Source organism: Hibiscus syriacus, unplaced genomic scaffold, assembly GCF_006381635.1.
Source record: "Hibiscus syriacus cultivar Baekdansim isolate YM2019G1 unplaced genomic scaffold, ASM638163v2 tig00110933_pilon, whole genome shotgun sequence".
NCBI lineage: Eukaryota > Viridiplantae > Streptophyta > Magnoliopsida > Malvales > Malvaceae > Hibiscus > Hibiscus syriacus.
In genome coordinates, this window is record NW_024062919.1 from 1,356,170 (window position 1) to 1,383,991 (window position 27,822).

The 27,822-nt window shown below is 35.8% G+C and overlaps 3 protein-coding genes and 3 pseudogenes across 6 annotated transcripts; 3 read left to right on the forward strand and 3 right to left on the reverse strand.

Annotated features, from left to right (window-relative positions):
* Positions 1–1,651: 1,651 nt before the first annotated feature.
* Positions 1,652–13,733, forward strand: LOC120147134 (NADH-ubiquinone oxidoreductase 20.9 kDa subunit-like). The gene is made up of 4 exons (XM_039160576.1): positions 1,652–1,860; positions 1,960–2,136; positions 12,267–12,277; positions 13,728–13,733. Exons 1-2 carry the CDS (start codon positions 1,707–1,709, stop codon positions 2,121–2,123), a joined length of 318 nt encoding a protein of 105 aa, XP_039016507.1. The 5' UTR covers positions 1,652–1,706; the 3' UTR covers positions 2,124–2,136; positions 12,267–12,277; positions 13,728–13,733.
* Positions 4,141–6,322, reverse strand: LOC120147133 (annotated as a pseudogene).
* On the forward strand, positions 12,667–15,799 carry LOC120147131 (heterogeneous nuclear ribonucleoprotein 1-like). Of its 2 annotated transcripts, XM_039160574.1 has the most exons (5): positions 12,667–12,905; positions 13,013–13,162; positions 13,375–13,597; positions 14,226–15,417; positions 15,761–15,799. In XM_039160574.1, exons 3-5 carry the CDS (start codon positions 13,376–13,378, stop codon positions 15,772–15,774), a joined length of 1,428 nt encoding a protein of 475 aa, XP_039016505.1. In that variant the 5' UTR covers positions 12,667–12,905; positions 13,013–13,162; position 13,375; the 3' UTR covers positions 15,775–15,799. The 2 variants fall into 2 exon arrangements, with proteins under 2 accessions (XP_039016505.1, XP_039016506.1); XM_039160575.1 differs by lacking the exon at positions 13,013–13,162.
* A 1,734-nt stretch (positions 15,800–17,533) lies between these two features.
* LOC120147099 lies at positions 17,534–19,106 on the forward strand (annotated as a pseudogene).
* Positions 18,957–21,324, reverse strand: LOC120147000 (annotated as a pseudogene).
* Positions 21,325–24,128: 2,804 nt separating this feature from the next.
* Positions 24,129–26,780, reverse strand: LOC120146999 (U-box domain-containing protein 4-like). Of its 3 annotated transcripts, none has more exons than XM_039160478.1 (3): positions 24,790–26,276; positions 24,461–24,550; positions 24,129–24,218 (listed from the first exon to the last, which is right to left on the reverse strand). In XM_039160478.1, the coding sequence occupies exons 1-2, from the start codon at positions 26,116–26,118 to the stop codon at positions 24,488–24,490; spliced, it is 1,392 nt and encodes a 463-aa protein (XP_039016409.1). In that variant the 5' UTR covers positions 26,119–26,276; the 3' UTR covers positions 24,129–24,218; positions 24,461–24,487. The 3 variants fall into 3 exon arrangements, with proteins under 3 accessions (XP_039016409.1, XP_039016408.1, XP_039016407.1); XM_039160477.1 differs by having other exon boundaries at positions 24,218–24,331; XM_039160476.1 differs by lacking the exon at positions 24,129–24,218 and adding an exon at positions 26,770–26,780 and having other exon boundaries at positions 24,374–24,550; positions 24,790–26,185.
* Positions 26,781–27,822: the final 1,042 nt, after the last annotated feature.

The following is a 27,822-nucleotide window of genomic DNA, read 5'->3' on the forward strand; positions in this document are numbered from 1 at the left end:
AACGAATATGAACAAATGTGTGTTCTGTTCGTTTATGTTCACGAAAAAACTCATTTATAAGTTTGTTTATTGACTCGTTTATAAGCTTGTTTATTCAATTCTCTCTCTTTTTTCCTTTTTTATATTTTAAATATTGATGAAGATAACGACTAAATTAACACATGGTGAATTTTGGAGTTCAAACTGTGAAATCTAAGGATCTAAAGGACTAGTGACATATCATCATTTCTGAACATGTCCGTAAAAGTTAAACGAATATATTCATGAACAATAAATAAATAAACATGAATACGATATTAATTCAAATTCGATTCCTTACACTCTTAAATGATACTTCTGTCTATTGTTATTAATTTACTATTTGGAACATCGATGTTTGGAGCTGGTGGTGGGTGGAATGAGAAAAGGATTATGGGTTGATAGACAAGGCGTGCAGTTACATAACCATTATGTATTTTTGCACTAATTAATTAGGGTTTAAATTAATCAAAAGTTGACATGTATATTTTGTTTGTTTTGTAGCCTTTTGTCCATGTTTTGATACACATATCATCCACCAACACATATATAGAGAAAGATAATTAAACAAGGGTAAAATATACAAATGGTCCTGATAATTAAAAGTTAAAAAATAATCACTTAATTATTTATATGTTTTAAACTCCTTTTTTTTTAAAAACAAAATTGACGATATAGTTGAGTTGTACATTAATATGGTGACTGAAATATAATAGTTGTTTGAGATTCTGAAATCAGTTTTTAACATATCTTAGTTAAAGGTTAATGTTCAGCTTAGACTGTCGTCAATTTTTTAACGAAAAAATGACGAGTTTGGAACATATAAAAAATGACGAGTTTGGAACATATGAACAGTCGAGTGATTATTTTGTAACTTTTAATTGTCGGGACTCAACAAAGAAACACCCTATAGTCGAAATATCATTTTATAACTTTTAATAGTCGGGTGTTATAGTATACGATTGATGCAATTATAATTGATTAGTTAGATTTGTCAATAGTTTATTATTGTTTTGGGTTATATAAACCCAATAATTGTAAGTGGGCTAGCTGAATGTATTGCCTTTTACTTCAATTCTAAATACACTTTTAGTATTGCTCTGTTCTCTATATTCATTTTAGTCAATTACTGAACCCTAGCCGTTTAACTCCACATTCATCACCACTGGGATATCTCCGGTCACCATGGCTGCTTTCTCACATCGGGAAACTCAACAAAACAACTCCTTATAGTTGGAGGATCATTTGTGTACCTACGCACTACAACCTCAGTGGCAATGCAAATGAGACATGGACTGTGAACCTACTCACTACAACCTCTATACTAAATTAATGTAATTAGTTTCTTCTAGTGAATTTATTAACCCAAGTTAACCTTTTTTTTAATAATTTGTGATAATTATAATATAATATATGTTTAATTTTTTTTAATCATTAACAAAACACACGTCTTATAAATTCAGTTGTTCCAATTAAACATTTCTCAAGAGAATAATATTTATGGGTTCAACCCAATTAATTACAACAGCAGAAACAGACCAAATGTGAAACACAAAGCTTCTAAGAGGCCCGAAACCTGAAGGCCCAAGAACAACATAAACAGGTACAAAGTTTTGTGTTGTGTTTCCCCTATCTAAGTGAAAGTCGAAACCGAGCAACAACCATAGCCACCATCGAAAGAATCAAAGATGAACACAGACATTACAGCGTCGGCTAAACCAGAGTACCCCGTTATAGATCGGAATCCTCCCTTCACCAAAGTCTGTGGCAATTTCAATACCCTCGATTACCTCCGTTTCGTCACCATCACCGGCGTTTCCGTCACCGTCGGCTACCTCTCCGGTAAATTCATTATCTCATTTCTAGCATTCAAACCCAATTTGGGTCTCTGAATTTGATTCAAATAGAATTTGGTTTTGACCCCTTTTCAAATTTTTTTAGGGATAAAGCCGGGATTGAAAGGACCGTCAATGGTGACGGGAGGGCTGATAGGACTAATGGGTGGTTTTATGTACGCTTACCAGAACTCGGCTGGTCGACTCATGGGATTTTTCCCTAATGATGGTGAGGTCGCTCAGAACCAGAAACGTGTATTCAACAAATAGATCTTTTTTCTTTGTTATAATCAAAACGATTTGGGATTATTTGAATTATTGTCAATAATCAGATTGCTTCTGCTGGTTTCATTTTGCTCTCATTTCATGTCTTGTTTGTCTTGCTGCTGTATTCCTACAGGCTTTTAGAAAAGTTAACTTATGGATCTAAGTTCCAGTTGGCCACTGAATTTGAGTAGTATCTTTGTTTCTTTTTTACTGAAAGAGTCTTTGTTTTGTTGTTTTCCTTAACAATTTAGACTGAAGTGAATGTTCTTTAGTTGATCTTCATCGCCTATGTGATAACTGGAGTATTTCTCTGGTGCTATTCTCTAGGTTGGAAATTGGCTTCTGATGAGAACCCAATTACCATATCGAGATTGGAGAGACAAAATTTGGATTTCCATATCAGCTGATTTGCCATGAATTTATGTCTTCGATAAGATGGGAATTATTTATGGTACTTGGGTTCTCATCAGCTTCTGTACTCTGTAAACAGTTGTTGCAGTACCATAGCTTGTAAGCTTACAACTTATAGACTTATAGTTATTTGAACATTAGTTGCTTTCTCAATGGGTTGTAAAACGCAACTTCAACTTCTTCGTCATAGAAGATTTAGGCTTTTTAGCTTGCTTCTTTGTGCTGATATTACAATATAAATTCTAAAGGATGTTTCACAATCCATAACTTTTGGAACTGTACTTAGCTTCTTGCTTGGGATGATCTATCCTTATATTTCGGTCAGCTTATTGTTATACGCACAAGTCATGTTTAGATCTGTTCAAAGTAGGTTCATCCAACCTAGATGGATCCTGGTATAGCTCGTTTTTTGTGAAACGGGAAGTTCAGCTCTGTTACAATCACTTATCACTGGCTTTTTGTTACGAATAAGAAGTATTCTGGCCATCTTTCTGGGTTTAATATTTTGCAAAACTTGTTCTTCTGGGCTTGAGAGGTTAGAGTTTCCCTGCTTGGAAAAACACATTGCTTCTATTGAGTTGAGAACTCAAGTTAGACCACGAATGGGACCGAAACATTTATGCCCTCGAACTTATCTGGATTCTGTTTGTAGCCTTTGTTTCTCAGCAATTTCATCTATAGGATAGCCTCTCACTCCATATGAAGGATAGCTAGCTTTACTTAATAAACTGATATGGGTTAAATAGGCTCTCTAGGATGATTAAGTAAACAATAGGAAATAATTAGTACTTATACTCTGATATAATGCAATATTAAATTATGTGCATTTGTAGTTTTCATATCTTCTTGCTGGATGACATGCTCTTCGAGCAGATATAGTACTGGAAAATGTCTATCTCAACATCTTGACGAATGTTGAATTCTCTTTAGAGGACAGTATTTTGGTGAAGTGTTTGATTTGTTCGACTCCAGGGCTATAGGTTTTTTTAATTTATTTGTTTAAAATTTAAAGTTTCGGCGGACAATGGATGATGCATTTCCATTAGTCTCTGATGTATTGGCATCAATATCATATAGATAGCACCATTTGACACAGTTTATGTTGTTGGCATAGTAGGATGTTGATTTTGTTAACTTTACGGTCTTAAAAATGACCGGATGCTTACATTCACATAGGGGCGTAAATGAACCGGACTTGAATGAATAAGATTATGTCCGTGTTCATTTATTTACTTTTGAAAGTGTTCACACTTGGTTCGTGTTTATTTCAATTTTTATTTGTCTTATTTGTTTTCGTTTATTTATTTTTGAAGGTATTCGTATTTGGTTCATTTAGCGTTCGTTAATATGTGCGTTTGATGCTTGCCAACATGTTTGTTTAGAGTTTGCGTACATTTTTGTTTATATGTTCAGAAATGTTAACAAATGCTAATCATATTTTCTGAACCAACGATACAATTAACCCAAACTCATTTCTGTCAGCTGCTATTCACATAGTGCTGCATGTAGACACTAGTACCGCCACTCAATTATATTCGAGTCTCATCGACATTCAATAAGGTAGAGAAACCACGTTTGCCACAGTTTCAACTGATGATTATGCACACACCCTGAAAACAGGAATATAAACACAACAATTGATGAGTACGCACACACCCTGGAAACGATAGTATATCAGATAAATACCTAGAATATGTTGCCATCACAGTTCTTCCATCATGATAATCAGCTTCACAGCTTAAGGTATAAAGGGTCTTGGAAGAAATGAGCTTCATCGATGCCGATACCGATAAGACTGAGGATGATGAAGAGAATGTTACAAAAAAGAGTCTGATACATAAACATACATATGACAGACCTCATCATAAGTATCAGAGAGTTTTTCAGCTGAATGATGACCAATTTTCACAATTGAATCCAACCCATATCTTGCATCCTTGTTTGGTTTTGAGCACAGATCTGCGTAACAAATATGAAGTTGAACTTGAACTAGTTGACCAAATTACAAGTGAACATTAACACGTACGTGGCAGGGTAACTTTCAGCAAATAGAATACAACATTTTAATGAGCTTTACCTATTGACAGGGTAATCAAATTCCGTACATTTCTCCACTCACACCGTAAGTTTTAGATTCAAATGTGAAGAACTTTTAGAACCCTTGACCAGCTAGTATTCACAGCACATACCAGAATTAGGAGCAGGACATGGGATTTTAGGTGCTACTTATATCAGGAATATAGTCTGGATCCTTTAAAATGGAAGGCGGTAATTCAATCAACTCGTAAATCTCTGCAGAACATTCGTGAGATACATCACCCCTCAAAAAGAAGTGGTCCTTCCCTTGAATCTCAATCCTGCTATAAGCAGGCTCCTTTATGACCCCAGTACTCCTCATTTTCTTCCTAAGTTCTGCCAAATTTTCCCAAAAACCAAAAGTGGCATAGGCATTAGACAAGACCACATATGTTCCAGCATTTTCAGGGTCCAATTCAAGGAATTTATCTGCCGCAAGCTTTGCCAGATCCATATCCCCATGAATTCGACAGGCCCCAAGCAAAGCACCCCATATGGATAGGTGCTCTTTAAAGGGAGAGTTAAGAACAAACTCGTAAGCTTCACGCAACTTCCCAGAACGACCTAAAAGATCAACCATGGCAGCATAATGCTGCCCTCTTGGTTGGATTCCATAGTCTCTTGTCATTGATACGAAATAGTGCCAACCTTCACCAACCAAGCCTCAATGGCTACATGCAGAAAGAACTGCAAGAAAGGTAACATAATTTGGCCGAAAACCTTCATTTATCATTTCATCAAATGATTATAAAACCTTGTTAACCCTTCCATGCTGACCATATCCACATATCAAGCTCGTCCAAGTAACAGCATTCTTATTATCAACTTCATTAAATACCCGATACGCATCGATAAGACTGCTGCATTTGAAATACGTATCCATAAGAGCACTGCTGACCACAACATTTTCCCTAATACGGCTCTTTATCAAGATCCCATGAGCTTGCTTCCCATGATCTAACGAAGCTAATGATGCACAGTCTCTAAACACAGATGCAAATGTGTATTGGTCGGGCGTTAAACCATTCGTTCTCATATCGTAATAGAGATCGAGTCCAGATTCTCCACAACCCTTTTGCACAAATCCAGCAATCATTGCATTCCAAGAAATCAAAGTTCTCTCTAGCAAATTATCAAACAGAACATGGGCCGTTCTTAAATCCCCTAATTTCGCATACAATATCAACAACTTAATCCTCAAATATTCGTTGGGTACATATCCAATAACAATCATTTGAGCATGGATTCTTCTCCCACTTCTATACTCTTTCCTGAATATGCATTCTTGCAAGAGAAGTGCATAAGTAGCATCATCTGCTTTCAATCTCGTACGCCATAAAAGCCCCAAGGCTTCCCTCAGTCTTCCCGAAAAACAAAGACTCATTAAAGCCTTATTCAGGTGCACGTAGCTCTTATGGAGCTTGGCCTGAAAGCTGAGAGTAGTTATTATCGCAGTCGGTCATCTAATAGCAGTGAGCAAAATATATAACAATGGAAGCAGGAAGCTAGTGTATTTACCAACAAAATACCTTACAAAATTTCATCTAAACAATAACATATGACAAGATAAAGATTCAAACCTGCGATTGTTGATTTGAGCCTGGAATCGGCAGAGCAGTGTGGTTGTCTTGCCAGCAAACATGGGTCCTACCATCACCGGGACCTCATCGCACGGCGAAGAAGATTGCGAGGACCGTGTGTGTTGTTTTCGAATTGTAGTTAAAAAGAACCGGGGGAGTAGTTTAAGCCACTGTTGATGGTGGGTTTTATCATTTATGGGAAGAAAATATGAATTTGGGAGAATTGTTTTGGCATAATGCTAAAATTAGGTCTCAATATTTATCAAAATGATTATTTTGACATCTATTCATTTTTTAGTGCATTTTAATCTCCAAGCGTTTCATTTTAGAGAAAAAAACCCTATGTTGTTGGAAACTACTAGTTAACAAATGATTAACGCTAAAAAATAGGAGTTTTTATCTTAAATGAAACATTGGAGGCCAAAGTGCTCCAAAATAAAAGAATAAGAGTCAACTCAACTATTTACTTAAATATTAGGGATTTTTTTGTCCTAAAATAAGAATTAGGGCTAAAATGCTCCAAAAAAAAAGAATAAGAGTCAAAACAATCATTCTAATACATGTTTGGGGGTTAATTTTAACATTATACTAATTTTTTGTGTGGCAAGCGGAATGGGAGAAAATGTGGGAAATAACAAGCATATATGAATCGGGTTGGAATAAGATCCGTTTTTAAATAAAATCCAATTTCAAACTAATCTAATTTTATTTGATTTATTTATATTAGTTTTTATTTAAAATTAATTTATTATTTAATATATATTTATATGATTAAAATTAAATAATATTATTTTAAATTATTTAAAGGATACATATCATTTTAATGTGAATCAAATTTCTATGTGTAATTTCATATTTAAAACTTTTTATTGACTCAATCAAATATTTAAGTTCAGTTTTAAATATTTTTTATATATGTTTCTTATTTTTTTATCTTTTAATCGAAAAAATGAAAAAAGAATTTTTTAATTTATGTTTTTAATTTAATTTTATCGATTAAAATGAAAAACCAAACTGGAGCAAAACAAGACATTGCCCATTTAGCCAAAACATGAGCTGCTCTATTACCAGACCTAGGCGTGTAACTAACCAAGAAGTTGGCTTCCTCTTTCAGAATATTACGAGCATGGTGGATATGACAGCCAGAAACAGACAGGTCTAAATGGGGAGAAAGGATTTTGTTGACCACTGCATATGAATCACTCTAAAAAATAACTTGAGTCCATCCATTCTCGCGGACCATTTCAATCCAGCAATCAGCGCCAAAGCCTCCATGAGCTCTGCATTGTACGACCCGGAGAGGCGTCTGGCAAGGCCTCCAACCAGCATCCCATTATGATCTCTCGCTAAAACACCAAAGGCAGCAACATTCGAGTCCGGAAGGAAGGCTCCATCAACATTGAATTTGATGGAATTAATGGGGGTTTCCTCCTCCTCTTAACTGTTGGAACAGGTTGAGTGGGGGAGGCCGGTCAGGGGAGTTTGCAACAGCGAGGAACTCTCCACCAATGAGCCAGCCGGAATCGATCACTGTTCTTGCAGGTTGAAGAACATCATCATGGGTCCACTTATTTCTCCGGTTCCATAGGTTCCATACCAACAGCAGGAATTTGACAAACCTGTCAATGGGGAGGATCGAAGCAGCAAAACTCACCATCGAAGCAACGGGGGTCAAGGTTGGATAGCTGGAAGACCTCTCAGGCAAAGTGACAGTCTTTTAGCGCGTGGAAGATGGATTCTTGCTCCGTATTACAAAGAGGGCAAGTTCCATTTCCAATCCCGATCGATCGTAATTTTGCACTTACCGACAAAGCTTCATGGCACACCTTCCAGCCGAAGACTTACCTTTGGGAGCGTTTTGACAATTGCTAGACTATTCCAAATCTTTGAGTTATCCCTGCTTTCCTGGAGCTCTTTTAGTAGCCAAGTGTAGCCCGATTTGGTGTTATAAACTTTCGAGCTAGTGACTCCAAACCAGACAGTCACCGGACACCGGGGTAATAGGACAGCCAAGAATAATGGAGCTATCAATCTCCCAAAATACCCTGTTTATCTTTGCTTCATCCCACCTTGGTTCATTTGGGATCATAAAGTCCTTGCATCGAATTGGTTCCTCCTGTCCATCAGCATATTAGGCAGAGAAGGTGATAGGAGTGTCCCCACCCCATCGAGCCGCATGCATTGGTGTAGGGCTATTCAGACCAATTCTCCAGTGGAAGCCTCTCTTCAACTTTTCTTTAGTTTTGAGGATGCAATTCCATATAAAGGATGGATTGTTCCCAATCTTGGCCTCAAGCAGATCACCTGAAGGGAAATATTTGGAAGCCACCACTTGGGTCACTAGGAAGTTCTTATTATGGATCAGGCGCCACACTTGTTTCCCCTGCAGAGCATAGTTGAAGAGCGTTAGGTCCCGGAGGCCAAGCCCCCCTCCTCTCTTAGGGCGACAGACTTTGTTCCAAGCGAAATGGGCCCATCCCTTTTTGTTCTTCCGCGTCCACCAGAAACGCCTCATCTCTGAGGTAACTGAATCGATGATACTTTCCGGGATTAAGAAGCACGACATGGCATAGGTTGGAAGAGCTTGTGCCACTGCCTTCAAGAAGACTTCACGGCCACCTGTGGAAAGTAGATTCTTTGTCCCACCCCCCACCCCCCACCCCCATACGCTTGGAGATTGTATCCAGGGAAACCGAAAACATTTGTTTTGTTTTTCCCCACAAGCAGCGGCAGCCCGAGATACATTCCAAGTTCGGTGCCCTCCTGAATTTCCAGAAATGATGCGATAGACTGTCTTGCTTCCCTGGGAGTTTTCGAGCTGAAATAAATCAGCGACTTGTCGAGGTTGACTTTTTGACCCGAAGCCGCCTCATATTCATTAAGAACCGAGAGTAGTGTTCTAGCCTCTTGTTCGGAATTCTTGATAAAGAGCAGGCAGTCATCCGCATACAAGAGATGGTTAATTCGAGGTCCACGCACACTAGTTCTTACTCCACTAATGTTTCCCTTTCGTTGTTCCGAGAGAAGGATCGCTGAGAGACCTTGAGTGCAGAATATGATAAGGTATGGAGAGAGAGGACCCCCTTGTCGAAGTCCCCGCTCCGGTCGGAAAAAACCTGGAACTTGGCCATTGATGCATAAGAAGTATTAAACAGTTGAAATACATTTCATAATAAGATTAATGAAACGTAGATCAAACCCAAGTCGGCACATAACATCGTAAAGAAAGCTCCATTCCACTCTGTCACAAGCCTTCTCCATATCAAGCTTGATGGCTGCCCCTTTGTTTTGTCCGTTCCTTGCTCCCTTTAGGTAATGGAACAATTCGAGGGCAACAATGAAGTTATCGAAAATAAGTTTCCCTGGCACAAAGGCACATTGATTTTCCGTTATGCAAAGAGGCATTAAGGGCTTAAGGCGATTAACAATAACATATGACAACCTTATAAATAACTGTACATTAACTGATGGGTCTATAATTTTTCATAAAAGTAGGAGTATCAACTTTAGGGATAAGTACAATGACAGTACGATTGACCTTCTCAAAATTTGCCAACCCATTCAACAAATAAGGCGTAAGGAAACAACTTTATCACCTAAAATATGCCAATAAAAGCAGAAGAAACTGCCAGGAAGACCATCGATGCCAGGGGGTTTTTGAGGATTGATTTTTTGGAAGGCAGCATAGATCTCTTGGACGGTGAACTCACTACACAGCTCTGAATTTGCTTCCGGTGTAATACACTTCTCGATGGAGTTCAAAATTCGATTCGAATTTCCATTTCTTGTCAATGTGAACAGTCCGGTAAAGAAGTAAGTGGCTACCTCAAAAATGTCATCCAAGCTATTTTTTCCAAACCCCTGCCGAATTCATAATTCCCCGGATCCAGTTCTTTTTCCTGCGACGAGAAGCTCTCTCATGGAAGTATCTGGTGTTCCTATCTCCATTCTCCAACCACGCTATTCGTGACTTTTGCATCCATAACACTACTTCCTTGTTCAGCAGGTCTTTAAGGTCGCGTCTATCACCAGTCAGGCGATCCACACTGTCAACGCTAACCGGTTCTTCCACCAACCTAGCAATAATCTCCTGGAGCTGCTTTTGCCTTTTAGTGGGATATTTAAATACACTATTGATATATGGATAAGAGTGAATGGAGTCCCGGTGGGATGCATGAACAAAGATGCAGGAGAAAGCATGGGAAATGTTATTAGCAAAGTGCTTGCTGTTGACCTCAGAGATAAGAATGGAAATATGGGCGCTTAATTCCAAATCTGGGTTGAGCTTGACGCCACAGTACCGATTAAACGAATCATCAATCTTGGACAGAAAACTGCCGGTTCACTTCGTGTGGGGCATTGAAGTACGAAAGGCTCCCAAAAATCTGTTTTCGCTGCCGTTTGATTGGTTATGGGAAATAGACATGCAATATTAAGTTTAAAGAAGAACCTGCCACACTGCAATATGGAGACTGCCTAATGGTAAGCCAAAATCAAAACAGGTATCCTGATTCTACCCGCCAAAACATGGGCGCTTTTGTTTCAACCGTGATGACGACTGAATCTCATCATGCCGCTATTCTTTAAGGATTAATTTAAAATAAGAGTCATAGTTTAAGGATGAAATTGAAATATTTAAAAAGTTAAAGATCAATTTAAAATAATAGTTATAGTTTAAGAACATGTGATGTAATTAACCCTAAATAAAACAACATATTACTAACAAAAAAAATACCAAAAGTATAATCTAACTCCAATTGACTTCAAATTTTATAGAAATCCTTCTAACCATATGAAATAATATTCATTTTCTAGAAATGAGTGTTATTCTCGTTAAAGGTCTATGGTTCGAACAGTTTTGTTTATAAGATACATATATATATATACACGATGATATTTATTAAGAAAATTCTGAACAGATATTATCACATAATTATCCATATTATTTAAAAAAACATTTTTTAAGATGATAATGGGTGGCAAATGGTAGCTGGCAGTAGTCCAATAAAACAACTTTCGGACTACCCTAAACCTAAAGCAAAGTCTTAGCTGGAAGTTATGAAGAGAGGCAAGTCAAGGGCACTTTTTGAATTTTCACTTAATTGTATCATCATATTAATTACAATTTACCTTCAACATTCATTCTAATACTATTACTGTTCCCTTTATTTGGCTCTCAATCTGATCAACAAAAGTACTGCTACATTGTATTTCCCAATAAAGAAAAGGATCAAAGTATGTAATTAATCCATATATTATGTATAAGTTATAATCCATATATTAGTGGGCTTAGTAGTCGCATTGTCCGTGCATATTGCGTTATGCATTTTTATATGTATATCATGTCCTGTTATTTTGTCATAAGTTATCTTGTCTTGATTGTTGTGTCATTTAGATTTAATTATTTCTATCACCTTGCTAATGTATATATTGCATCCACTATTTCTGTTGTATATTTTATACATTGTTGTGTTCTGTTTATTGTAGAGTTTTTGGACCACACTGAGCTTCTAGCTCGTTCCCTTTTAGACAACTTAAGATCTTAGGACTCAGTTTGACATATGAAAGTTCAGAGTCTTAATTCTCAACGTATTTACTCCTAAAATTAAATAAATGGACCACCCAATTCTTTACTCCTAAAATTTGAAGACAAATTTGTCTTCACCGATGATGGAAATATAAATATAAAAAAAAGTAACTTAAAAAATAATATAATTAAAAATAGAAAAAATAAAGCACACAACACATAATTTTGATATAACTAATAATACATAAATAATTAAAATAATCGTATACATAGGCAAAATCACTGAAATTTTGTTTTGAGGAAAATAAATTAATAATATCTTATAAGTTTTAATGTTCACTCTAATTTATTTTTTCAAATAAGGTAATTTTTATAGTGTTGTAGAGAAGTTAAATGGACATTCGATATTTTTATGAAGACGTATGAAAAATTTAGTGTCTTCTCTCAAGATGAAGGTGCGTCCGTAAATTAATGACCATGTAGATCGAACGATATCTTCCAAAAGTTATCGTATAATCCTGACATCTTTCAGAAATCGTCAGATAATTCGAGCGTCTTTCATGGTGTACTATAGCAATGACCTTAGATGGAAAAAAAAAATTAAACCCTTTATATAAATAAATAATCTTTTTCAATTACATCACGTTAGAAAATTGACCATCATATATATATTAAACATATTTAACAAAAACATAAATAAATATATGAAATAGTAGTTTTTTATTTTGAAAATTACTAAATACAATACAAAAGAATTTGAAAACAAAACACAAATTTAGCAAGTCTCCATGTTCATGAGCTCCCATGTTAGTTTATTACATGGATGCCCGAACTTTTCTCTTTCTCTATAAATTTAAAAATATAAAAAATACAAAAAAAATATAATCTATTTTCATCCAAATCGATTTCACTCTCACATCTTTGCCTCCCTGTTCGATTCAGACTCCTTTCATTCACGCGTGTGTGTATATATAATCCTACCCCATTGATACCAAAGAACATTAGCTGCAACAAAGAAACAAAGAAAAAGAGAGAGAGAGAGAGAGAAAGAAGGGCCTATAAGCCCCTCTCTCTTCTTATTATGCTTCTTCTCAGATCTTAGATTCTCTTACTTTTCTCCATCTGGGTTTTTTTCCTTCTTCAATATTATTGTTTCTTTAAAAACTAAATAAAAAACCATAACCAGCAAAGGTTGATTCTTTTTTCTTCATTTTTTGCTGTTTATCATTTCTGGGTATTGCTGTTTATTCTCATTTCTCATGAAAGTTGAATCCTTTTTCTGGCTTTGGGTCTTTTAGGAATCCTGGATTGTTGGTCGGTTGATGATCGAATCTGTAATTGGTCTCATGCGCTTCGATTGAATCCAGCAGCACCCGATCTCTCTTTATATATTGATATATATAAAAAAGGAATACAAGGCTTTGTTTGATTTTCGGTATTCAGACAAGGTATAGTTTTCTTTTGTTTAATCTGCATTACCATGTTTTATGTTGGATTGTTCTTCAAGACATAATATTCAATCCTGAATTGCCTTGAAGTTTAAGGAATCGATGTCTCTATTATACCTTGTTTGTAGATCCGATGTTTCCTGTCTTCTCTAGTTGAATATGATTTAATTTGATCTATGAAAAAGGCTTGATTTTTTTATTTTGTGTTTTAGGATGGAAATGGAACTTGGCAAGCTATTCATTGGTGGGATTTCTTGGGACACAAATGAGGAACGTCTTAGAGAATATTTTCAGACTTTTGGGGATGTTGTCGAAGCTGTTATAATGAAGGATCGGGCTACCGGTCGTGCCCGGGGCTTCGGGTTTGTTGTTTTCGCGGACCCGACTATAGCAGAAAGAGTTGTAATGGAAAAGCATATGATAGATGGTAGAGCTGTAAGTTCCTTGTTTTCAACTCTCTTATAACATGATGAATTCAAAAATATGAAGGATACTCTTGGATTGATTTTTATTTCATGTCATGAATTATATGTAACATACAATTCAAGGATTTAGAATTGGCAAGTTTCCTGTCCTGGTGCTGTTAGATGAACATATATATTGCTCACTGCGAGTTTCGCTTGGCAACATGTTGCAATTGAGTAAGAGCTGATCTAGTAAAATATGTAGAGTCCCGAACATTGTCAGTGTCGAATGCTTCATTTTGTAGTTTTAATCATCAGTAGGATATCACTTTTGGTTTTCGAATAGATAAAAATGAGGACCAGTGCTTATCTTAGAAGGAACTGATTGATGCCTAGAAATAAGGCAAATTCCCATTACAATTGCATTCAGAAGGCACATTCGCTAATTCTGAAACACCATCGATGATAATTTACCATCCAAGAGACTTGGCAAATCATGAACATATAGTGTTTCAAAATTACAATTTATATCATGCGGAAGAGTATATTTTTACATTGTTTTTCTAAGTTGCTTGCACAAAATTTGGAAAAGTTAACAACTTTTTACATTATGATTCAAAGAGTTTGTGCACTTGAAGAACTCGGATTTTCTCTTTCAGGTTGAGGCAAAGAAGGCAGTTCCTAGGGATGACCGGAATGTTCTAAACAAAAGCAATGCTAGCATTCATGGATCACCCTGTCCTGCTCGAACAAAAAAGATATTTGTTGGAGGGTTAGCATCCACAGTTACCGAGGGTGACTTTAAGAGGTACTTTGAGCAGTTTGGTACAATTACAGATGTTGTTGTGATGTATGATCACAATACTCAGAGGCCACGAGGTTTTGGATTCATAACTTATGATTCAGAGGAAGTTGTGGATAAGGTCTTGCAACGAACATTTCATGAACTCAATGGAAAAATGGTTGAGGTCAAACGGGCTGTCCCCAAAGAATCATCTCCGGGGCCAAGTCAGAACCAGTTAGGAGGATATAACTTTGGTCTGAGTAGAGTCAATAGCTTCCTTAATGGTTACATGCAGAATTATAATGCTAGTTCAGTTGGAGGTTACGGTATTAGAGCGGAAGGTAGATTTAGCCCAGTTACTGTTGGTCGGGGTGGATTTCCTCCGCTGGGCCCTGGTTACGGGATGGGACTTAATTTTGAGCCGAATTTTAGTCCAGGTTATGGAGGAAGCTCAAACCTTAGTTCTAACCTCAGTTACGGACGGGGGTTGAACACTTCATTTAAGCCAGACAGGCTTGCTAGCCTACTCGGGTATGGTGGGGGCAGTGGAGGAAATAGCTCTATCTCAAATGTAGCAGGTCGAAATATGTGGGGAAATGGCAGTCTTAACTATGCTGCTAACTCCACAAACTCTAATTCTATCATGGGTTCTGGAAGTGCGAATTTAGGGGTGCATTCTTTCGGCAACAGTGGACCACTTTGGGATTCCTCTCCTTCTTCAGATCAAGGTGGTGCAGCTTTTTCTTATAATAGCGGCAATCTCAGATACAGAAATGGAGATTTTGGGGTTGGATCAGTAGGGATAGGCTACGAGAGAAACAACGGGGCCGGTTTTGCACATGTATCATCCCAAGGTGCTTCAAATGGTGGTTATAACAGGGCTTATGCTGATACCGATGAAAATGGATCACTTTATGGGGATTCCACTTGGCTGCCTTCACCCCTAGACCTAGAGCGGTCTAGTTCCTTCGGTTTTGGGCTGAAAAACACAACTTCAGATGTTAGGACTAATAGCTCTGCTGGTTACATTGGCGGCTATGGTGTTACCAATATGCAGTCAGATAGGGGTAGGACGATTTCTTTTCCATTTTACTGTTTTGTTATTACCCATTTGTTTTTCCTCGGATGGCCTCGATGTTTGCTTCTACTTATTAACAGCTCTGCATGTCTAAGATATTAGAACACTCATCAACAGATGCAGGGAATGTATACTAGCTGAAAGCATTTCAATCTACATTGCACTTTCAACTATAGAAATTACAATAAGAATATATGACCAGACTAAATCTAGACCCAAAACGACACATATAGTTCACGAGGCTGTATCGGCTACATCCCATTTCTTAAATCTCGTACTCAATACCTCATTTTCCTTGTGGTACTCATCTCTTTATCATCATTCTTCTGCAGGAATTGCCGCATAGGAGGACGGTTCCATAATGTGAAAAAAAGAAGATAATTTGTAGGAAATTCGTACAGCGGAGTGGCTCAATGACCGGATTTCTACATACTCCTTAGTGAAATATTTTCAGTTTTTAGATGGAAAGAAGATACGAGTAGGGCTAATTTGTTTCACCTTGTTTGATGAAAGAACTTGATATAGAGACGAGTTGCAAAGAAGAATTCATGAAAGGTTTGAGCTTTGGGGTTTCTTTTTGTTTTTAATTTTTCAATACAGGTATGGGGTTGATTAAGATGTAAAATCAAAATTGTGGGTATACGCAGAATATGTATCATGCATCTGTTGGTTGACAGTGGCATACATATAAGAGCAGACCTTTTTGTTTTTCCTTTTGTCATTACTTTAGAGTTGTTGGATGATCTTGCGATGATATGTTATCCAGTGAATTTGCTGGGTTTTATTGTACTTTGTAGGTTGAAACTGTAATGAGATATTCGGTTTGATTTGAATTTCCATTGAATTTACATGCATGCGTGTTACAATGTCTCAATTATCTACTCAAAATCTTTCTTAGTCATTAACGAAAATTGTTAGTTAGCAAAAGATTAACACTCCAAAATAGGGGTCTCTTTGTCCTAGAGTGAAACATTAAGGATCAAAATACTCTAAAAAAGAAGAATAAGAGTTAAAATAACTATTTAGTTAAACATTATAGACTTTTTTTTACCGTAAAATGATATTTTTGTGGTCAAAAATCAAAATGCTCCTAAAAAAAATATGACCAATTAAAAATTAACTATCTTTTAACTTGTCAAAAATTAAAGAGAATTAACGATTCAATAATCAAAATATATAAATCGATAATATAAATGATTGAAATATATATATTTTAAATTAAGGATCAAAACTACACAAAATTAAAATAAAGGTGAACAAACTTATAGTTTATCCACATTTTTACTACACTAATGATTTCTTTATAGGAATAATTCACATGTCAATGAAATTTCTAAAAGAAAATTTATTATGTTTTGGACGTTTAACTATTATTTTTTATAAATTATTTTTAATATTTAAATTTGATTTGATTTTAATTATTTATCTTTAAAATATTAAGAGTGATATTATCGTGTTATCACAAAGTAATACAGTATTATCATTGGAAAAATATACTTTCAATATATATATATATATATATATATATATATATATTAAGTTAATAATTATATTAATTTTTTAATGATTGATGGTTAAAATGAATCTAAATACGCAGTGAACAGAGCAAAATTCCCAAATATGGGAGTTCTTGTCTCTCACTTTCTCATGGCGCGGATAAAATGAGAGCCCACTCCCATTTCTTGAACAGTTAACCTTCTTCTCCCTTAAAATTTATATTTTTCTTTGGTTTTGTTGCTTCTTTCTCGTCTCCTTATCTCTCCTGTTACAACGCCTGTGGCTAATTGGCTATGGCTTCTGCTGCAAATCATGGTGTATACTTTACAGCCAACGCTAATAACAAATATAAATTTCCCATCTTTGAACCCAAAAACCATTCTTGGCCCGCTGCCTTTGTCGGCTCACCACCACCCATCATTCTCGAGAGAGAAAAAAAAGGTACCTTTCTTCAATCCTCCATTGATTCAATCAGTTTTATGGAGAAAAAGCTGCAGTTTTTACTGTACATATTACATCAAGTTACCACTGTTACTTTTCCACTGGATTGGCACTTGTTAAAACATTATCCAATGTTTCTATTGTATCTTCAACAGTGTGTCAGTGTTAGATTGTCATCTTCAATGATGAGAATCATTCCAAGAGCAACACCATCAGCCACAGCTGTGGATGAACAAATGATATATTTGGTTGAATTTTAACTATGTATTAACTGGCTAAAGTTCCATTTCTTATGGTTGTTGTATGTTTGAAATAACCTTTGGTGATCGGCTTGGAGCTCTTATGGATACTGTATAAATTCCTTTACTCACTGTGCTTTTCATATGGAAATTTTGGGGTTATCCCTGAGAATTTATTGTGTATGATCCAACTATTAGTGAATGAGTTGCAGATGAATGCCCTCAAGAATCTTGGGTTGAATGTTGCTAATGCAAATGTCTATCTGGATTTAACCGGGAAGCATAACAAGTTCGCCATCACTGAGGCTAAGTTGTACGCCTTTTAACTCGAATGTGAGCATGGAAATGGTGTGCAAATGCATGTCTGCTATAGTGTTGGTTCTTTTCTGCAGTGATACTGGAAGGAAAGTTAAGACCCGGAACTGCTCGAGGCAATACGTATGACGATTATAAACAACTTGAGTATAATCCTGTAATCATCATCTCCTTTTTTGTAATTCCTAATGAGAAATCAAGTTCCCAGCTAGCAATGGATGCGACTTTCGTGTTGAGCCACCAAAAGAGAAGGTATATTCCTCAGCTCATCCCAGTATGTTAAGGCATTTTTTTTTATGTTGAATGTTTGGTGAAACCAGGTTTACAGCAGCCATGTAAAGGTATATTCCGATGGTTTGTTTCATGCTTGAAATAGAGACTGGTGATCCTAAACGTTACGAATTATCCATAAATGTTTAAGCTGAGAATAATATGACACAAGGTTGATGTGGACATTGCAACCCACATAAGAGTTGATGATAGTGGTCCCAATCATTGGTTCATTTCAGTATAATTTAGTTTTGCAAATGAATCTGGTTCGGCTTGCTGTACTTGGAGACCGCTGATCGCGCAGGGTTGCTGGTGGATCTTTTAAAAATCATTACCAACATCAACATCACTGTTGAGTCCGTGGAGTTCGACACTGAGGTGAGGTAATCAATTACTCTCTCTTTCTAACGTCATACGATCGTTTTTTTAATCCCGAAACTTTACCTTCAAGTCGTAGGGGTTGTTGGCAAAGGCAAAGTTTCACGTCAGCAACAAGGGTAAAGCTATCAGCAGGCTTCTGCAGCAGGTAGTGCAACTAACACAAAATTTAACACATTGAACATGCAGAATTAATCATTTAGGTATGGTAGGGTATACGCCCTATTCGCTTGCCGGGGCATCATTTTAATGAGCATTTTGACCTCGTGAAATATGGCAGGTTCTTACTAATAATAGTTTACGATATTTCTTGAGGCGTCCGACGAGGCGAGTTTTTAGAACATGGGTTCGCATTGCATGAAAAATAAAGGATATGCACTAAGCAAGATGTTCTGCAAAAATATGGTTTATTATGTAAATCACTGTGTCATTGTATTACATAACAGCAGAAAATGAAAGTCCTGCAGGAAATGGGGGTACAACGAAATATGTTAACATTTCTAAAAATCATAGCATTTGAATTTGATCTTTCTGTTTTTCATCTTCTAATCCCCCTTTGAGTTCATTTACACTTTGCTAATTCTATATTTCCTTACAAGTCTCTTCCTCGGCCACCATATGATAAAAGCAAAGTGTGAATGAGCGAAACAAATGTTATTAAACAAACATTTTAACGGCGTCGATAAAGGAAGGTATGGAGGAGAAGAAATATCAGTAACTTCAGTGGAAATTATGGAGATTGATTCATATTTCATAAAGCGTCAGGATGAACAGCACCCTGCAGGTTTGGCCTCTGTTTCGGGCTGTTGGTTCTCTTCCGCCTGTAAAACAATAGCCTTCCCATCCAATGCTGCATCTTGCTTCTTGCTTTCGTGAGACATCATAACTTTCCGGCTCAATATGTTGTAGATCTCTTTAACAATGGTCTGAAATGCAGCTGCTACATTGGAGGAATCGAGTGCCAAAGTCTCCATGAAAAATAAACCCTGCGCCTGTGCTAAGGCCTTTCCTTCTGAGGTGGGTACTTCCCTGGAATCCTTGAGATCTGACTTGTTGCCTACTAAAATGGTGAGTACGTTCATGTCGGAGTGAGCTGTTCAAAATGACAAAGCACAGAGGTCAATCCTAAGTCATCATGAGCCAACAAGAAATCCATAACATTGGCAAAAATTTGCCACAATATGGCTAACGGTTGCTTGCAAAGTAAGATAAATTAATCTATTTTGAACCGCTGAACTTTCAATAGATCATAGAAATGAGATTCGTTATGAGAGGGTTTCCACATGCATCAAAGTGTAATCAACACAAGCACAATCTCGTCATGGTTCTTACTTTGAAGTTCATTTAGTCATCTGCCAATGCTATCGAAAGTCTGTCGTCTGCTGATGTCATACTCAAGGAGAGCTCCAACTGCACCTCGGTAATATGCAGGTGTAACGGCCCTGAAGCGCTCCTGACCAGCCGTATCCCAGATCTGCGCCTTAACTTCCTTCCCATTTATATCCAACTTCTGTGTCTGAAACTATACTCCTATGGTTGACTTTGAATTAGGGTAGAACTCATTCCTAGCAAATCGTGCAAGTAAATTTGATTTCCCAACAGCCGAATCACCAACCAGAACAATCTTGAAAAGGTAATCCTCAGTTTTCTCGTCCTCCGAAACAAAAGCCATTTTCCAACCTTCTGAGGAGTGACACTATACAATCATATCAACAATGAAAAGCTCTCCGCATTCAGTTTCTTCTCCGGGACTCAAGTTATCACCTAAGAAACACCAACCTTATATTCTGTTCAGTAACAGAAACGGGTTTAGGGAAGAAAAGAACAAAGGGAAGCTGGAAAAGGAAGCAAAAGTAAGAATAAAGTAAAAAGGTGCCATTTAATTGCTTATATAGACCTGAGAAAATACCTTTCTTGTGAAGCATATATTGGGCCAATTGAATAAAAAATGAACAAATTCTACTCCACTCTCACCATCCTGCAAAAATCTACCCGAGGCGCTCTGTGTGGAGTACTAATCCCCTTACAAGTGAATATGTTAAGTGTCCTGCAGTATCAACCTGAAATAGAGGGAAACACAAATAATTACCAAATGCTGCAACTGATAGCAATGACTAGTATAAAAGGAGAATCGTGGTGTACAACCAACAGATGTACTAATTGTTAGTACACAGCGTCCAGCTAAATATGAAGATAAGTAAAACTTTTATCAGAATTTGAAAGTACATAGTTGAGTGATTAATTGAAACAATTGATATTCCTTGGGAGGCAAGGAACAGTACCTTGATCTCTCCTTTTAACTTGCTTACACCTCGCCTGACACCTGAAATCCCGGTTAATCTCCTTCTATTGCTTGGACTTTTGAAGCTAAAAACAAGGACATATGATATATGTCAGATCATTTGTGCGAAATATGCAACTAATAGATTGGGATGAAAACTTATCTCACCCAATAACCGTGAGACATTTATAGCACACCTAAAATTCCTAATCCTTTGTTCCATTCTTTCCCTTAACTAGTAAAACATCACATTGTTTTTGTACAAACATTAAAAGATAACATATAGTAAGTCGGATTAGATAACAAAAACTACAGACCAGAATTGGAAGCCAAGAACTGATAAGATTCTTTGAGATCTATCATGAGTAACAAATAATCTGCAACTGCAATATAAAGATGCTTGAATGTGTGACGATATTCATCAACTATGCAATAGACCTTACAAGATAACATATGATAGTTCAGTAGGATGCTTTTGGACATTACCACAACCATGACGACATGCATCAACTATGCACTAGACCTACAAGATAACATATGATAGTTCAGTAGGATTGCTCTTGGACATTACCACTGGACCACGACGATATACATCAACTATGCACTAGACCTTACAAGATAACATATGATGATAGTTTATTAGGATAACTATGCACTAGATAATATCATCAAAGTCTTAAACCAACATACAAAACAAATTGTTCATAAGAAAAAGAAAAACAACAAAAATGAGATTCAGAAATGATCCAGAAACAGAAACCCTATACGCAAATCAAATTCATTAACTCGACAACTAATAGATACAATGCAAAGGGTCTGAAAGTTAAGCACTGGATTAATCAAAAAAAAGTTTTAAGCACCTAAATAGAAAAAATAATATTAATTTAGACAAATATTTTTATGTCAAGCCTTTTAATAGGAATAAAAACTTCTAATTATTAGGAAAGTGAATAAAATGATTGTTTTTAATAATTTTTAAAAATATTATTAATTTTATGAGGTGGACTTTATTATATATCACGATATTTGTTTAAAATATAATAACTTTAAAAGACGTGGCATGTTAATTTGATCCTATATATCTTGTTTCTCAATGTATAACTCTTTTAGTTTGACACAGATTTAAGATCGTAAGATGAGTAAAAATAGATAGTTGAGATTATGATCCACCTACACCTAGTAAAAACTCATCAACTTAAAATAATAAAGACGAAATTGTTCAAAATTTTCCTTTCCTCTCCCTTGGGTAAGAATTATTCAAAAGAAGATAAAGATAAATAAAGACGGAATCCATAACCGATATATAGGAACTAATAGAAAATTTTGACCTTTTACTTAATTATAAAATTTGAATTAGGTAACATTTTAAAATTTGATTTCTTTATGACACTAAAATTGAATATTATTATTTAAATCCAATGTGAATTAAAAAATATATATATAGACAAGATATTTGAATCTATTAAATATTTCAATTAAAATCTATTTTTTTGAGTAAAAAAATATTTTTAAATATATAAATTATAACACCTAAATTACTCTTAATCTTTCAATGAATTAATACCCAATCGATATTTTAAGTCAAATTATTAAAGGTAAAAGTAAAACATAGAATGAAACCAATCCAAATTTATTATTTGTAGAATGGTAAAGATAAATATTCAAATATATTATTATATGTCAAAGAAAATACCAAGTGTTTCTAAGGGTTAAGATTTACTTTAATCGATTTATATTAGGAATTTTTTTAGTATTAAAAAAGGATGAGAGACTAATGAGATAATTTACTCATGTTTACCTAAATTCAATAGATTTCTGTTTAAGGATACATAAATTTCAGTTTGATTAAAAGAATTACTTTTCAAATTTCAATTTCAATTCCAAGACGGATTTAAATTTATAAAATTTAAATAATTAAAAAGATGGATTTAAATTTATAAAATTTAAATAATTAAATAATAAATCATCACTTTAATCTTTAACTAAATAATTTAATTATTTGAAGGATTTAGTTCATTTCTTTATTGTCCTTGAACTATAATTTCACCTTCTCATTTTAACGATAATTTAATCTCTAATTTTTTTTTTATTTCTTTAATTCATTCTCCGTTTTAAAATCAAATTTAACACTTGTACTCTTCCAATTTTTATTTTTAATAAGAAATTTCACTTTTATATTTTAATTTTTTAATTTTTATTATATTCAATTTGATCATTCAACTATATTTTTTTCCAATCTTTATTCTCCCATTAATACTTTATCCTCAAAATACATATTTTATAAAAAAATAATATTATAAATATTTGTATAATTTAAAATAATAATTATTTTTAGAAAAGAAAGATAAATGATCAGAATAAATAAATAAATTTAAATCGTTCTATATCATTATATTGCACGTAATTACAATTAAATTATTTTTAACAAGAAACTAAATTTTCAAATAAAATTTGCACCATATTAGGACAAAACATGCCCTGTTCTGCCAGCTAATGCACCAGTAATAACGACGGAAGAAACAAGAAGGAAAAAAGGGGAAGTTATGCCGGTAAGTGTATATATATATATATATATATATATATATGACGGTTTAAATGGTAATCAGTTTAATTTCGTTCAAGTAGGTCTCAAGTTTGAGTTTTGTGTATGCAGAAAATCTCCGCTAGAAGATTCACCCATCAAAATTAAATGTGGGTATAAATCGGTCCAGAATAATCAAAACAAAACCACGAATAATCGAGAGGACAATAAAAACAAATGTGGTGGGTTTTAGAACCGGTTGGTGGGCATTGCTTAGATGTATATGCAAGTAGGATATAGACAAACGGTGATGGTCGCACATAAGCATATTAACTGCTTTACACCATGTGCATATCCAGGGCCCTACTACCCATGCCACCATATGCACCTCTTTATTCAATGCTTCAACACTAATGCATATATCATAATTCCCCCATTGCCATATGGAGAAAGCTTGAGGGAAACGAAAACAAAAAACAGGATTCTTGTACATTGCTCCAACATCATGCAAGAACCAGATGTTGGTGCAGAATTAGGGATAAACACAGGATTTTATACTATTAGGTTCATGAGGTGACTGCCCCGCCAACCCCATTTGGTCCATCCCTGTGCGGAAACATATATGGCTATTACCAAATTTCATAGCACAAAGATGATTATGAAAATGTGTAAAAAGAACATGGTTTATGATAATATGTGATGGCTACATGAATTTCACGCAATAACCTAAGAGTTGTTTACATACAAGATAGAGCATATCATCAACAAGACTGTCCATTTTCACTATGTGGAAAACCGACTATTAGTACTCGGTCGATACAAACGATGCAAAATAGAAATTGGGTCACCTAAACAAAACACAAGGAAAATAACCCAAATCTAACTAATACGAAACCGCAAACCAAACCAAGTATTCCACCCTTCAGAACATGTAAACAAGGAGAGGGCAAAACCTCAAAACCTACTCGAAAACATACAATCTATAAATGTCAGTCTCTTGAGCCTCACCTAAATTTTTTCCCTCAACCACACTGTACAAACCATCAAAACACTCCCTATATACAAGAAAAAATTACCGAGGTATGATTACCTCTACGAGTAATTAAACTTCAGTTTCTTAAGGACTAGATGATGAAGCATCTTGCCTCGGTTCTCTTAGATATCCAAGAAGTGTTTCAGCCTGCATAATTGAAGACATAACAGTCATGTTAGTTCTCGATAAGAAGCCAGCATTATCCGTATTTGAACATATACATGTTGCATTTGATGTTATGGTTAACAACCAAGTTCAGCTACTTAAAAATGGAGTGTTGTTTAACCAATCAAGCAATTCAATGAACTATAAACTGCAGTTGCATTAGGAACGCAGTTTCAAGGTTCAACTATCTAGTAATTTATCAAGCATTCGGCAGCAATTACCTTGTGCTTAGCTCGGATACTCCCGGTCTGCGAAAGCGCCACAAGGGGAGGTATCCCACCTTCCCTAACGAGCAAACCACGATTCCTGATGTTATCAGCACACAACTGCAACAGTGTCAACACCGCAAACTCCTTCCCCTTGACGGACCCATCTTCGATCGCTTCGACAAGTGCTGCAATCCCACCATCCTCGACAATAGCTTCCCTTCCTTCCTTGATTCCAGCCAAGCTACTTAGAACAACCATTGCCTTCTCCGACATGCCGGTGCCTTGCTCGCCCACCATCCCCACCAAAGGCCTAACTGCACCTGCACTCACTGCCCTTTCTTTGTTTTGCCTGGCTGAACAGAGCTTATAAAGAGTCGTCAGTGCATCTTTCTTGCCTCTGTTAGATCCGGTCATCAGAAGAGATACCAGCGGCGGGATCGCGCCGCAGGCTCCTATTGAAGTCTTGTTTTCGTCGATCAAAGCTAAGCTCAGAAGCGCGCAGGCCGCGTTTTGCTTGGAGGTTTCAGTGCCTGTCTTGAGAACATACACTAATGATTTTATAGCGCCGCCATTTATGATTAGGGATTTGTTCGCTTCGAAAAGAGACAGATTCAGTAACGCCGTCACGGCGTGCTCTTGAGTCCAAGGATCGCTGTTCCGTAAGAGGGGAATCAGAGCAGGGATCGCACCGGACTCTCCGATCAACGCACGGTTATCCACGCGGTTCTTTGCTAGTAACCTTAGCTTAGCAGCAGCCGACCGCTTCACCGCAACGGACGGTGATTGAAGGCCATCGATGCAGATCTTGACCGTCGGTTGAAGATCTTCCGGCGAGATACTCTCGATAATTTCCGACGAGAAGTTCTCTCTCTGCAGAAAGCCGTGACACGGTTCCGGTTCCGGCTCAGACTCAGCTCCACCGTTGCTCTCTTTCAAGACGTTATCCAGTGACGGCAAGGTCGCTAGCCGCTGCAACTCACCGGAGATATCACTGCTACATGCTGAGAAATCACTGAAGGCCTGAGAAATATCCAAAAAATACTCATTTTCCGACTCGGACTTAACCGATTTAGCGTTGTTTTTGGCAACCAGTTCGCCGAGACGCATGTCGATAACGGATTCGGTGAGATTCTCGGATACAAAACTAGACGGATCGGGAACCGAACTGGTGAAAGAGCAGCTGCTGTTGTCGGCGCTTTGGTAGAAATTGGAGCGAATCGTACGCATGGAACGGCCGGCGTGTCGGTGGATTCTGGTGGTGGAAGCTGAACCGGGGGTGTACAAGTTTCGACCCAGAGGGAACGGGTTCGAATTCGAGTGAGAATCTTGCAACGAAACCATCTTTTTTGCAAACAAGAAACGAATTTTAAGAGCTCAACAACACCAATTAATTCAAATTAAAACACCCCTTCGACGTTTTTAAGACAAATTTCATTTCAATATTGATGATGAAGAGTATCAGTGGAACGATGAAAGAGGTGGGACGGGAAATGAAAGCTGGATTTGCTTTGTCTCTCTGCTGCTATTTAACTCCTCCTTCGGTCATATTTTAATTTTGAGTCCCTCCACTATACTCTATTTATAAATTCAGTCCCAATACCTTTATAATATCATTAATTGATATTATTAACTAGGCATAATATTAACTGTGGATTAAATAATCACTCATATTTTTCGGAAAATATTAAAATTAGCCCCTAATATTTACCAAGATAATATTTTGGCTTTTTATGAAGTATTTTAACCCTAACATTTTTATTGTGTAAAAAGACTTTTCAGAATCGTTAGTTAACAAATAGTTAACACTCTAAAATATGAGTTTTTTACCCTAAAATAAAATGTTAGGGCTAAAATATTAAAAAATGATCAATATGATTATTCAATTAAATATTAGACTTTTTTGTTTTACAATGGAACATTAGACTCAAAATACTCTAAAAAATAATAAGAACCAAAATGAACATTTTTTAAATATTAAAGACTAATTTTAACTTTATGCATTTTTTTATAATATTTTCGCTTCTGGTTTTTTATTTTAGGGGTTAAAATGCTCATAACTAATCATTTTCATCCAACAAAAATTCTTTTGCTCTAAAATTAAACATTGCCACTGAAAATAATTTAAAATAAGAATAAATATCAAAGGGAATATTTAATCAAATTTTATTAATATTTTTTTCTCGTTATATCTATTATATGTTTCTATTGATGTGAAATTGTTATTAAAAGCACCCTTTTTACACATAAAATCAATGGTTAGCACAATGAGTTGGTAAAAAACATAAATTGGATCGAAAGAACTGTTATTATAATAAACTATTATAATACTTGATTGATATTAATCGATTTGTTTATGGATCAACAAATTAAATATTAATGAGAACATCATAAAGAATTAAAGTATAAGGACTGTATTACTGAATTTGAAGCCAAAATAGGAATTGATCTCTGCTTGGTATTTGCTATGCGTAAAACTATAGTTACAGTGGGTGAATAAGTAAACCATTGACGGAATAGCTATAAAAGTAAAAGAACACGTGGTAAGTTCTGGTCTTGTCAGGTCATTTCCATCTGGCCTTGTTTGGAAAGATCTACGGTGGTGAATAAAGTGATGATATGACGGTGGTCACAGCCATGTGTGTTTCATCGCTTTTTATAAAAGTTTATTTTATTATTTTAATAAATTCAGTTCCAGAACTGGGGGCCCGGCTGGCTGGCCGCCATTTTCAACCTAATGGAACGTGGTAAAAGTGCTGCTGCCCCAGCTGTAACTTTTTTTTCCCCTTTCACTTTTACCCTTCGATTCAAAATATTACAACTTCGGTTCTGTCGTAAATTAAATCGACTCCATGTTATATAAAATATTATACAAGTTGTTTTTATATTTTATTTTATTCTTATTTTATATAAATTATTTATAAATAATTTTACTACTAAGTCGATCCAGAGTTTAATATTTTAAGATTTAAGATTTACATATATGGCTTATGATTTTAGATTTTAAGATTTTTTTTTAATTTAGGATGTATGATTTAGATTTCTAAA

Bases quoted from the DNA above. Each gene is read 5' to 3' on its own strand.
- LOC120147134 (XM_039160576.1), top strand. From the start codon at position 1,707: ATGAACACAGACATTACAGCGTCGGCTAAACCAGAGTACCCCGTTATA. The intron at 1,861-1,959 runs GTAAATTCATTA...AAATTTTTTTAG, and splicing joins CACCGTCGGCTACCTCTCCG to GGATAAAGCCGGGATTGAAA.
- LOC120147131 (XM_039160574.1), top strand. From the start codon at position 13,376: ATGGAAATGGAACTTGGCAAGCTATTCATTGGTGGGATTTCTTGGGAC. The intron at 13,598-14,225 runs GTAAGTTCCTTG...TTTCTCTTTCAG, and splicing joins ATATGATAGATGGTAGAGCT to GTTGAGGCAAAGAAGGCAGT.
- LOC120146999 (XM_039160478.1), bottom strand. From the start codon at position 26,118: ATGGTTTCGTTGCAAGATTCTCACTCGAATTCGAACCCGTTCCCTCTG. The intron at 24,551-24,789 runs GTAATTGCTGCC...TCAATTATGCAG, and splicing joins GTATCCGAGCTAAGCACAAG to GCTGAAACACTTCTTGGATA.